The following is a 12024-nucleotide window of genomic DNA, read 5'->3' on the forward strand; positions in this document are numbered from 1 at the left end:
CCCCTTCCTATGGTTGGCTCAGGGCTAGACCCTGACACCAAGCTTGGAGAACTGGATCTCTGACCCAAGGGACCTCCCAGCTCTTTCCACAAACACATCCCATCCAGCCCCACGCAGAAACTTCTAGAACCATCACAGGACTGACATCAGCCTTCTCATCCTGGAACAAGGCACCACCCTGCCCTCAACTCCCCAGGATCTTTCTGCCGAGGCCTCCCTGACCCAACCCCTCCCATCTCTCTTTCCTGCTTTATTCTTCTATACCTGGTCTCTCCCAATTTATTTATTCTTTACATTTCTAATTGAAGTATAATTGATTTACAATGTTGTGTTTCTCTTCAATTTATTTATTTACTTGCTTATGCACAACTGATTTTACTTAGCATCTTCCCCACCTCAGAACATCAGCTCCACAGGGGCGGGGCATGGGGAATAATTGGTTATGTTCTCTGCTGGGTCCCCAATGCCTGGCACACATCAGGCACTCAAGAAGTAGTGGTCATTGGGGCTTCCCTGGTGGCGCAGTGGTTAAGAATCCACCTGCTAATGTAGGGGACACGGGTTCGAGCCCTGGTCTGGGAAGATCCCACATACTGCAGAGCAACTAAGCCCATGCGCCATAACTACTGAGGCCGCGTGCCTAGAGTAGTCCCCGCTCGCCGCAACTAGAGACAGCCCGCGTGCAGCAACGAAGACCCAACGCAGCCAAAAATAAATAAATAAACTATTAAAAAAAAAGAAGTAGTCACTAGAATGAATGAATGAATTCCCGGACATAACGTCCTTCATGCTTTAGGAAGGACAGAGGGAGCCTCCCACCCCCTGACAAAGTCTCGCCTCTCATGGTATTGGGAGACCCTGGTTCAAACTTCCTGTCTTCAGTCACCCCTGAGAGCCAGGAACCCCTTGGACTGGGAAGCCTGGAGGATTAGGTGCTAATCAGTTGGCATTGCCCAAGAGCCCGATCAGAGTCCCCCTGTCCCCAGCCCCTGGCCTGCCTCAGCCACACCCATGTCACAAGGGTTTTACTCACTGCCTGGCCTGGCCGTACCCCAAGGGAGAGTCCCGGAGAAAGAGGGGGAGGAGGGGCAGGGGAGGGGGGGAGCAGGTGCTCCCAGACCCCCTCACCTCTTTCCCCCAAAACTGACCTAAAGGGAGAAGTAGAAAGGACCCTCTGGCAAGCAGCCAAAGGAATGCGGCGGTGACATGGTGCCGAGGGACATGTCCCCATCTGGGACAGGGGACCTGGGCGTTGTCTCAATGGTGGCTGACTCATGGAGTGGCCATGGTGAATCATAACCCCTTATTAGCCCCTCTGTCCTCCTGTGCAAAATGGGGACTGTCATTAGGGCCAGACTTGTGCTGAGGCCAAAGGGCTGAGGGGGCCGGAAAATGACAAGCAGACGTCTGCCCTTCGAGCACCTCGGAAGCTGAGCGGGGCGTGTTTCTTACAGATTCATATACTAGTAATAATAGTAATAACCCTAAAAACGGCCAGAGTTTGAGACCTGGCTGTGTGGGCGTCCCTTCTGAGCACTCCACATGTTATAATGGATCAAACCCCCAAGAACCTGGTGAAACAGGGCCTTTATCCCCCATTTTACAGATAAAGAAAATGAGTCAAGAGGAGCGAAGTTATTTGCCCACAGTTACAAGTGGTAGAGGCAGGATTCGAAACCAGGCCCTGCTCTACCCCAGCCAGTTCCATGGAAATATTCTCACTTTAAAGTTTTTAGCAGTTACATCAGAAAAGTACAAAGCAAAATGAAGTTTCGTATTAATAATAAATTTTTGTCAATCTGAATGACTGAAATCATAAACCCAAGCTGTTACCATTTCAACGTGCAGTCAATGTCACAGTTATGAACGCAGTATTTCATTTTTTTCATGCTAAGTCTTGGATATCCAATGTGTATTTCACACGTACAACCCATCTCATTGTGGATGCTCAGTTTTCATCAGAAATCCTCGATCTGTATTTATAGAGTTCAGAGAATTTACAGTAAAAATGTAGATTCACATATGCAACTTGTTCCATATATACTCAAAAGTTGTCTGTTAACTGAATTAAGTATCAATTTTTTAAATTTAAATGAATAGAAATTAAATAAAAGTTAAAATCCAGTTCCTCAGTCACACTTTTTATACTTCAAGCGCTCAGTAACCACATGTGAACTTAATCCTGCTGTTGGGCTGAGCAAGTCTAATCCATAGAACCTGTGGATTACAGAAAACGTTTTCTGGAAAGGGCCAGATAGTAAATATTTTCAGCTTTGCGGGCCAAAGTGTCTCTGTCAAGACTATGCCACTGTGTGACAGCAACTGTAAACAATATGTAAACTAGTGGGAGTGACCATGTGCCAACCAAGTTTTATTTATAAAAACAAATAAGGGGCCAGAATTGGCCCATAGACTGTAGTTTGTTAGCCACGCACTAAACTCCATGATTATATTTATACATGTTCAGTTGTTCCTTCTACAAGTATTGATTCGTCAGCTACTGCATACCAGGCACAGTTCCAGGCACTAGGGATACTGCGCACAGTAGGTCTTGTCCTAATGATTGTCCCTATTTTGCAGGTGAATTCTAGCTAGAGACTTTATGGTACTCCACCCCGCAACCTTTCCTATCTCTGACTTGTTAAGCACCTGGATCAATGTTGATGTATAGAAGGAGTAAAAGACACTTTTGTAGACTGAAATCATGAATGAATATTGACATTCCCTAGGATGTGTCCCTCTGCCTGACACAGAATAGACACTCCATAAATGTTTGTTGAATGAATGTACACTGTGATAAATGAACAAAATATATAGTGTTGGGTGACAGTAAGTTTCTATGAAGAAACATAAATCGAGATGGGGATGGAGACTGGTTTTAAAGAAGGTAGTCATGGAGAGCTTCATGGAGGAGGTGAATTCGAGCAGCCATTTAAAGGTGAAAGGAGCCAGCCACAGGGAGATCTAGGAAAGGGGATAGGACAGCAAGTGCAGAGGCGCTGAGGGAGGACCGTGCCTGGTGACATGAGTCCAGTGTGGAGGGAGAGAGAGGAAAAGCAGTGGAAGATGGTGCAAAGGTAGTGGGGGAGAGGGCTTTTTGAGTCCTAATAAGGAAAGCAGACTATGGGGGCAAGCATGGAAGCCAGGAGGAGGAGAAGGGGGAGAGTGCACTGGTCCAGCCCAGTGAGGATGGGGCTGGACCAGGACAGTAGAAATGGAGCAGGCAAAGAATGAATGTATTTTGAAGGCAGAGCTATCAAAACTTGCTGATGGATTGTAATAAACATGTGCAAAGCCCACTGGAAGATAAACAGAAGCACAAGAGTGTGGGAGCTGAGGGAAGGAGGAGGGTGACAGATACACAGGAAGTAGTGAGAGCCAAAAAATAATGCCACGGAATTCAGAACAGTGGTTACCTCCATGGGGGGAGGGGTAACTCCTGAAAAGGGATTTCTGGAGTTCCAGAATATTCTTTCTTTTTTTTTTTGGCTGTGCCATGTGGTATGCGGGATCTTAGTTCCCCAACCAGGGGTCGAACCTGTGCCCCCTGCAGTGGAAGCCCAGAGTCTTAACCACTGGACTGCCAGGGAAGTCCAAAAATTATATATATTTTTAATTAAAAAAATTTACACAGGGTCTTGGTGCAAACCAATGCTAATAGCATGCCATCAGATTAGAGTATAAGAGATTCAGTTATGAGCATTTGACAGCCAAAAAGTAAGGGGGAAGGAAAGCAATGATATGTGAATAGGCGAGGACCATTTTGGCAAATTCAGAACTGGCCAGACATTCTTGAGCATCCACCATGCCCTGAGTAGTGTCAAGGGAGATGAACAGACCTGCCTTCAACCTTCAAGGGACTCAGTCTAGTTTTGAAAAGACAATACAGACAGGCAGGACCAATCAACAAATACCTAAGGAGAGTGTGTTAAGTGCTAATCTCTATAATCTACATTCAAATGTGAAGTTTGGGGCAGGGGGAGACAGCTCTGTGGACAGGATTAATCAAGGAAAGTAAATAGTTTTTTTGTTTGTTTGTTTTGTTTGTTCAGTGCAAGGGTCAGAAACTCCAGCTCAAAAATTTTAAACCAAAAAGGGAAGTCACTGGCTCACATCACTGCCATGTTTCTGAAGCCAAGGAGTGGATTTCAGGTATGGCTGAGTCCAGGACTTCAGACCATGTTGTCAGGGATTGATTGCTCTCTGTCTGCTCTGCTGTATTCTGGGTGGGCTTCATTCTCAGATAGCTTCTCCCATCATGGGGTAATGATGGCCAACAGCCCCAAATCTACACTCCTACAGCTCAGCACCCCGAGAGTGCTATAGAGTGGAAAGGGGAGTTCTGGAGTGAAGTGACTTCCCAGGGTCTAATGTAATATCTGTAATATTTGTGAGGTGTGGAGGTAGAGTTCACACACACATCCGTCTGTCTCCAAACCCTGAGTTCTTCTTAGCCACTGAATCATACTACCTCCTATAGAACTGTCCCCAAGCTGCAGAGGAAATGGTTAGCATTTTCTCGATTTTAAGAGTTTTCTCATTTGAATTTTTTTCAGTCTTTTCTGACTTTTAACTACCACTTGTCTGAGCTAGAATCTAGTACAGTATGCAATCTCCAGTCAGTAAAGATTCAGGAAGCAGTTTCTATGTGCCCTAAACTAAATGCTGGGATCTTATAGATAGGAATCTTGTATGTTTAAGGGTGTGAGACTGAATATCATAATTTCATGGTGTTTCACATAGAACCCAGTGGCTTTTGAACATCTTACCACTTGAGTACATCTGAAACCCACAGAGGGAAGTTATTTGCCCTGGGCAAAAAGATAAGAGCTAATATAGATCTGGGCTACAGTTCCTTCAGGCTCCATGAAGAAATGTAAACGTTCCCAAGAAAAATAATATATTCACCCAAAATCAGTCATTCACTTTTTACCTAGGTCTAGTTATATCTAAGTAACATCTGAGAGGGGGTGACTTTTGCCCTGGGGAAAAATGCTAAGAACTAATCTTTGAGTTATAATGCCTTAAGGCTCCGTAAGAAAATGTAAATGCTCCCAAGCAAAGGAATATATGTGCCTGATATCAGTCATTCACACTGCAGTTGGAATTAGCTCAAAGTTCTTCAAGCACATTTTCCCTGAGGTAACCTCAGAGATGGAAAGGAAGAGGGATCTGTGAGAAAAGCACAGGTATAGGGAGACTGCCTCCTGGCAGGACTTGGCTGGCAATTACTGATATGGTAGTGTTCACATCAGAATAAAGCAATAATGATGAGAGGGAGGCATCACCTTATTTAAGGAACGTTACAGGCAAGGCAGTGGGAATGCTGGACTTTGGGGACCCAGGTGGATCAATTTACTTTTGTAGAGGGGGCAGCTCCTAAACACTAACTCTAATACAAGGTGAGCTTGTATTAGAAAACTTGGGAAACTATGGAAAAGGTATGTTTTGCATTTTATTTGTATTGTTTTATTATTATTATTTTTTTGCGGTACGCAGGCCTCTCACTGTTGTGGCCTCTCCCGTTGCGGAGCACAGGCTCCGGACGTGCAGGCTCAGCGGCTGTGGCTCACGGGCCCAGCCTCTCCGCAGCACGCGGGATCTTCCCAGACCAGGGCATGAACCCGTGTCCCCTGCATCGGCAGGTGGACTCTCAACCACTGCACCACCAGGGAAGCCCCTATTTCTTTTTTTTTTTAAGTTAAATTGTATTTCTTTGTTTGGAATATGTACATCGGGCACATGGCTGAGAATTCCAAAATAAATGATTATGCAGGGAAAAGCCCTCCTTCTTCTCTATCCCACCTCCCAGCTCCCAGCCCTGAAGGTTACCACCATTACCAGATTCTTGTGTCTCATTCCAGAGATATTCTATAAATATATAAGAAACATGTATACACATTCATTTTTCCTTTTGTCACACAGAGACAGTATCTTGTGTTGTGCACCTTAATTTTTACTTAACCAGTGCATTTTCAATGGGAAAGATATTATCTTCAAGGGGGTTGTGAAAACTAGTTCTTAGGGGGTGAAAAAAAATCTTACTCTTTTACTGTATAAAGAACAGATATACATATGGTACAGAAGCATGTATATAGAATACATGTGGATTTACAGTTTCATGGGGGAGCAGTTAGGAAAATGTCTTCAAAGACTCCTTGTGGGAGGGCCAGAATAAAAAAATGTTGAGAAACACTGAAATAACCATATATTTTCAATATTGTCCCATATCAGTACATAAAGAGAACCTTCATTCTATTTCACAGCTACATAATATTCCATTGTGTTAACACATCAGACTCTATTAATCAATCCCCTATTGACAGATATTTTGGTTGTTTCTAATGTTTTCCTAAACGCATTATGTACATGGTTGTGCATTATGTATTTAGTATGCTTTTTATTGAGGTAGAATTAATTTACAGTAATGATGCACAGGTCTTAGGTGTGTTCAATTGGCTGAGTTTTGACAATTCTAGACAATCATGCAACCACCATTAAAAATAAGATATGGAATATTTTCTCCACCCTAGAAAGTTCCTTCATGCCCCCGTCCACTCAATTGCCCACTCTACTTCAGGCAACCACTTTCTATCACCAAGAATTACTTTTGCCTCTTCTCTGGGTGTCGTATCAATGGGATCCTACAGTATTCTTTTGTGTCTGGCTTCTTTTGTCACAATACATTTGAGATTCATCCGTGTTGTTGAATGTATCAGTAATTTATTCCTTTTTATGGCTGAGTACTATTGTGTTGTATGGATATACCAGTTTGTTTATCCACTCCCCTATTGTTGGGTATTTGAGTTGTTTACAGTTCAGGACAATGATGAATCAGGCTGCTGTGAACATTCATGTACAAGTCCTTCTGTGAACATATATTTATATTTCTCTTAGGTAAATACCCAGGAATAAAATTGCTAAGTCATATGGTAAATGCATGTTTAACTTTATAAGAGATTGTCCAAAGTTTCCCCAAGTGGTTGGACCCTTTTGGTTCCCACAAACAGTGGGTGAGAGTTCCAGTTGCCCCAGATTTTCCGCCAACAACTGATGTTGTCTTTTGTATTGCAGTCAGTCTAGTGGGTATCTTTAAACGTTTTCATATATCAGAAATGGTTCAGTATCAATCAAGTGCAACTTAAAAACAAACCTACACCTACGCAATTATGTTTAAGAAATGCTACAAACTCTGTCCCTTCCAAGGGTGTTACAGAGTGTTGTAAAGGCTCTGACAAGTTCCGCAAATCTGTTTATTAACACAGTATTCCTCAATCAACACAGCATCCTCTTGTGTTATGTTTCATACTTTTTAAATAATTAATTAATTTTTGGCTGCATTGGGTCTTCATTGCTGCGCGCGGGCTTTCTCTAGTTGTGGCGAGCAGGGACTGCTCTTCATTGCGGTGCGCGGGCTTCTCATTGCGGTGGCTTCTCTTCTTGTGGAGCACTGGCTCTAGGCATGTGGGCTTTAGTAGGTGTGGTGCAGGCTCAGTAGGTGTGGCGCACGGGCTTAGTTGCTCCACGACATGTGGGATCTTCCTGGACCAGGGCTCGAACCCGTGTCCCCTGCATTGGCAGGCGGATTCTTAACCACTGCGCCACCAGGGAGGTCCCATGTTTCGTGCTTAAACACATTGGTGGAATCTATTGTGGGAATTTTACTTTAGATTCCAACTTAGCATCGCTTTGAAGCATGTGGTCATGTCCAGTAAATTAGGTCATATGATTCCAAGGGCATCAGAAAGTCCTCTTGTCCCTCAAATGCTTATCTTTATCCTACCTTTTCAGACGTCTCTTCATTAGGACATATAAAAGCCTTCCAAAGCCCACGATTATAAAATTACAAAAAAGTACAAATATCCTGGGGAGGTGGACTATGGGGTCTAAATCTACGTGAAGGTGTAAATGAGTAATACCAGATCCATGATTCTGGCAGGTTTTGATAAGAAGAGGAGGAAGTTCTATGTCAAGGGCACCGGGGCTCCTCAGAGTCATAAATGGGAGTGAGGGGGAGGCAGAGACAAGCCCAGAAGTCAAACTTCACCTACTTTCTCCACCTGCTGACACTGCCCTGGAAAGGAGCCTCCACAGCAAAGGCTGAATAAATATTATGACTAGGAAAGCCAAACCAAACCAAACAAACCCCTTAAAAAATCCAACACACACACACACACACAAATCCAACACAGAGTGGTTAAAAAGGAAATAGATGCAGAGGTCAAGAGTGAGATAATGTCCCCCATCCAGAGGGGGGCAGTTACCGTAATGCAGGGATTCTCCCGCCAGGCACTGCTGACATCCGGGCCAGGCTTTCTCTGTGTGGGGCCGTTCCAGGCATTGTGAGGTGTGGAGCAGCATTCCTGACCCTCACTCATTCCACGCCTGGAGCACCCCCAGTTGTGACAACCACAGATGTTACCGTCAGATAAGAGAACCACTCTGGCGCAGCACATAATAGGTCGTCCTTAAATTTTTGATGCATGAATAAATAATGGCTGGTCCAGGGAGAAATGTACGCCAGGATGTGAATTTCTTGAGAGCAAGGAGGGTGTCTGAGTTACTGTGTAAACCTAGCACCTACCATCGTGCCCGGCACACAGAAGGTTCGTCATCCATTCACTAATCTCCAACAGCTTCCTGCTGTATTTAGTATAAACCAAACTCCTTGCCACAGACTGCAAGGCCCTGCACGACCTGCCCTGTCCCCTCCCTGCCCTCCCCTCCTCCCTCTCTCACTCTGCTCCATCCACATGGGCCTCCTGGCTGTTCCTCCAACACGCCAGGCCCCATCCTGCCCCAGGACCTTTGCACATGCTGTTCCTTGGCCCGAAACACCCTTCCACTAGATCTCCCAGTGGCTGGCTCTTTCTCATCATTCAGGACTGTACTTAAATGTCACCTTTTTTTTTTTTTTTTGGCCATGCCACATGGCATGTGAGATCTTAGTTCCCTGACCAGGGATTGAACCCGCGTCCCCGCATTGGAAACGTGGAGTCTTAACAGATGGACCACCAGCAAAGTCCCTAAATGTCACCTCTAAAAAGAAGCCTTTGCCAGCCCTCTGTTGCCCTTTACATGATGACGTTTAGTTTCTTGGTAGCATTTGTCCATTTGTCAGTTTTCTGGTGTGTTTATGCACTTATGGTCTAGCTCATCCACTGCCTTATCCCCAGGGCCTTAAATAGTGCTTGGCACACAGGAGGTGCCCAATGAGTAAGAGTTGACTGAGCACCTCCTGTGTGCCGGGCACTTCCTAGACACTGGGGACCCAGCTGAGAACAAAAGAGCCTCTATCTTAGCCCCGAAGTCACTCACATGAAGAGGCAGGGGAGGAATGAGGGAAGAATACAGGCAAGTAAACAAGAAAATTTCAAATAGTGAGGATTTCAGTGAAACCAGTGATGTGATAAAGAGGTACAAGGTGAGGGCTCCTGTCTGGTGAGGGGTCAGAGACGGCCTCTCAGCTGTCTGGGCTGAGATCCACAGATAGAAAACATTCCCAAATATGTGAACGCAGTGATAGATTCGGGGTGGAGGGGATAGGATTTCCAGGCAGAGGGAACAGCTAGTGCAAAGGCCCTGAGGAGGGAATAAGTTTGGCTCAATGAATATTTATTGAGAATAAATGAATGATAGAAGATTCTAGAAGGAATCGATTGTTCTGGTTTGGCCGTGGAGAGCTTGCTTGCGGGCAGGGGGTTGGGGGTTGCCAGCTCCAATGAGGGAAGGGGGCTCCTGGCAGAGGGAAGGGCTCTAGCGGAGGCCTGGGCAGTTCTTCTTGGTTCTGTTCTGAGAGCGGACAGGACCCAGCCAGGGGCCCTGGGCTTTCCTGGAGCCAACATCCAGGGATTATGACGAGAAACAGTCCCTGAAAGTAGGGGAGAGGTCATGTCAGAGCCGCGGCTCCCCAGACTTTGGCCTTTGCCCACTGCCGGCTGGAAAAGCACGAAACATCTGAGATAACGGTCTTCCCTCCCCTCCCCCTAGCCTGCCCCCGTGTCACTGGCCCTTAACCCTGTCTGTCTTGCCTGTTCCCCAATCAGCACCTGGGGGTGGGCTAGGAGCTCCCCAGGACTATTTCAGCATCTTTTAGGGGTGGTGACAGAGCCACAGAGAAGAGCCGGCTGAGCCTGGGAGCCCTGGTGGTGGGGTGAGCCCCCAGCTCGCAGCAGACGCAGAAGTGGCTGGAGAAAGAGCTGGCCAGGCTCATGAATGGGGAATTAGCAGTTGGAAAGGTGAGCCCTGCACTGGTCTCCAGGTGAGGGAGGGTTTATGCCAGGAACCTTCCCCAAGCTCCCAGGGTTGGCAGGAACCTCACATCCCATTTTACAGATGAGAAGACTGAGGCCCAGAGGGAGAATGCAACGACCAAAATTGTGTCTCCATTCTGGGGCTGCTCCTGGTCTTTCTTCCTGGTCCCCCCGCCTTCTAGAAGGGGGGAATTTGGGCAGCATGGGAGTGCAGGAGAGGGCTAGTTCCATCGGCTGATCATCCCCACGGGGGCATCTGTCTACCACTTTTTAAAGAAATTGGCTGTCAGGCCCCGGGAGTCTCTGGGTTGGCCCCAAAACACAGATTTGGAGACAGAAGTCCAGCAAGCAGGAGCAGCAGGCCCGACCTTGGGGCTGGAGCCGGGATAGAACTGGAGCAGGATGGACCTCAGGGTGGTGTGCAGATGGGTGGTGGGGAGGAGAAGGGCTGCGTGACCCTCACAAATGTCCCCTCCTTGCCCCAGATGGCTTCCTCCACCAGTCTCACGTGCCCTACCGACAGCCTGGAACTCTTGGATCTCCTGTTTGACCGGCAGGACGGCATCCTGAGACACATAGAGCTGGGCGAGGACTGGGGCCGCGTTGAAGACCAGGTGATAACCCGCTGCATTTACCCCAGGGCCAGAGCCAGGACCCCACTCAGCTCTGTGCGTTTATTGCTCATGTGTGAGATTTTAGCAAAGCACGTTATTGTATGGAACCTCTCGGCGACCTAAAGGGCAGATGCCATCACCTCCTTCTTATAGGTGGGGAAAAGCGAGGCCCAGAGAGGGGTGGTGACTTGTCCTGGGTCACACACACAGCAGTTTGGAGTTGGGTCCAGACTTAAACTTGGGGCCTGAGCCTCGACACGGTTGGATGTTGTTCCCGTGCTACATGACTGTGTTCAGGCTCCAACAACACTGGGGGCAAGGAGCGTTAGCTCTTTCCATCTTACAGAAAGGACACGTGAGGCCCAGAGAGGGTCAGTGGCTTGCCCAGAGACACACAGCTATCCAAACCGAAACATAGGCCTCCTAATTCCCACCGTCCCTCTCCGTCCCAACAGGTCCTGCCAGGCCCGAACTCTGATGATTTCCTCAACTCCATCCTGGGTTCTGGCAAATCAGTGCCCAGCTCCCCGACCTGGTCTCCTGCGGCCAGTGACAGTGGCATCTCAGAAGATCTGCCCTCCGACCCCCAGGACACCCCTCCACACAGTGGGGTGGCTGCCACCCCGGTCAGCTGCCATAGCACAGAGTCTGGCAAGGGGCCCTGCCCCTCCTACCATACTGGCCCTGCCTGCCCCACCAGGAACCTTGGGCCAGTGGCCCAAGGGCTTGAGGCTTCCGTTGCCATAGACCTGGGTGAGTCCTGTGTCTTTGCTAACTACCCTCACCTTCTCCCAGGCACTGTACACGCAAACCCATTTTCGGTACGCAGGCCTCTCACTGTTGTGGCCTCTCCCATTGCGGAGCACAGGCTCCGGACGTGCAGGCTCAGCGGCCATGGGTCACGGGCCCAGCCGCTCCGCGGCATGTGGGATCTTCCCGGACCGGGGCACGAACCCGTGTCCCCTGCATCGGCAGGTGGACTCTCAACCACTGCGTCACCAGGGAAGCCCATGCAAACCCACCTTTTGAGATGGGTATCGGGATGCTGTCTGTCATGGGCCCGTTTTTCAGGTGGTTAAGAAATGAGTCAGAGCCGCAAAGGTGGGATGCGCCCCCGGCAGGCTGGTTCCTGCCACAAGCATCATGCTGGCAACCTT

General features: G+C 47.6%; 1 protein-coding gene across 4 annotated transcripts in view; it reads left to right on the forward strand.

Annotated features, from left to right (window-relative positions):
• CREB3L3 (cAMP responsive element binding protein 3 like 3) overlaps nucleotides 1–12024 on the forward strand; it is a 41027-nt gene that overhangs the window by 18840 nt on the left and 10163 nt on the right. For 3 of the 4 annotated variants that reach the window (XM_082837249.1, XM_082837250.1, XM_082837251.1), the window contains 3 exons: nucleotides 10097–10238; nucleotides 10739–10867; nucleotides 11323–11620. In XM_082837249.1, coding sequence (XP_082693375.1) covers nucleotides 10212–10238; nucleotides 10739–10867; nucleotides 11323–11620 — 454 coding nt within the window. In that variant the 5' untranslated portion in view covers nucleotides 10097–10211. Of the gene's footprint in view, nucleotides 1–10096; nucleotides 10239–10639; nucleotides 10868–11322; nucleotides 11621–12024 lie in introns of those variants that run through there. The other variant, XM_082837248.1, reaches the window with a different exon arrangement.

The sequence above is a fragment of the Leucopleurus acutus genome, assembly GCF_964270905.1.
Source record: "Leucopleurus acutus genome assembly, chromosome: 3".
Lineage (NCBI taxonomy): Eukaryota > Metazoa > Chordata > Mammalia > Artiodactyla > Delphinidae > Leucopleurus > Leucopleurus acutus.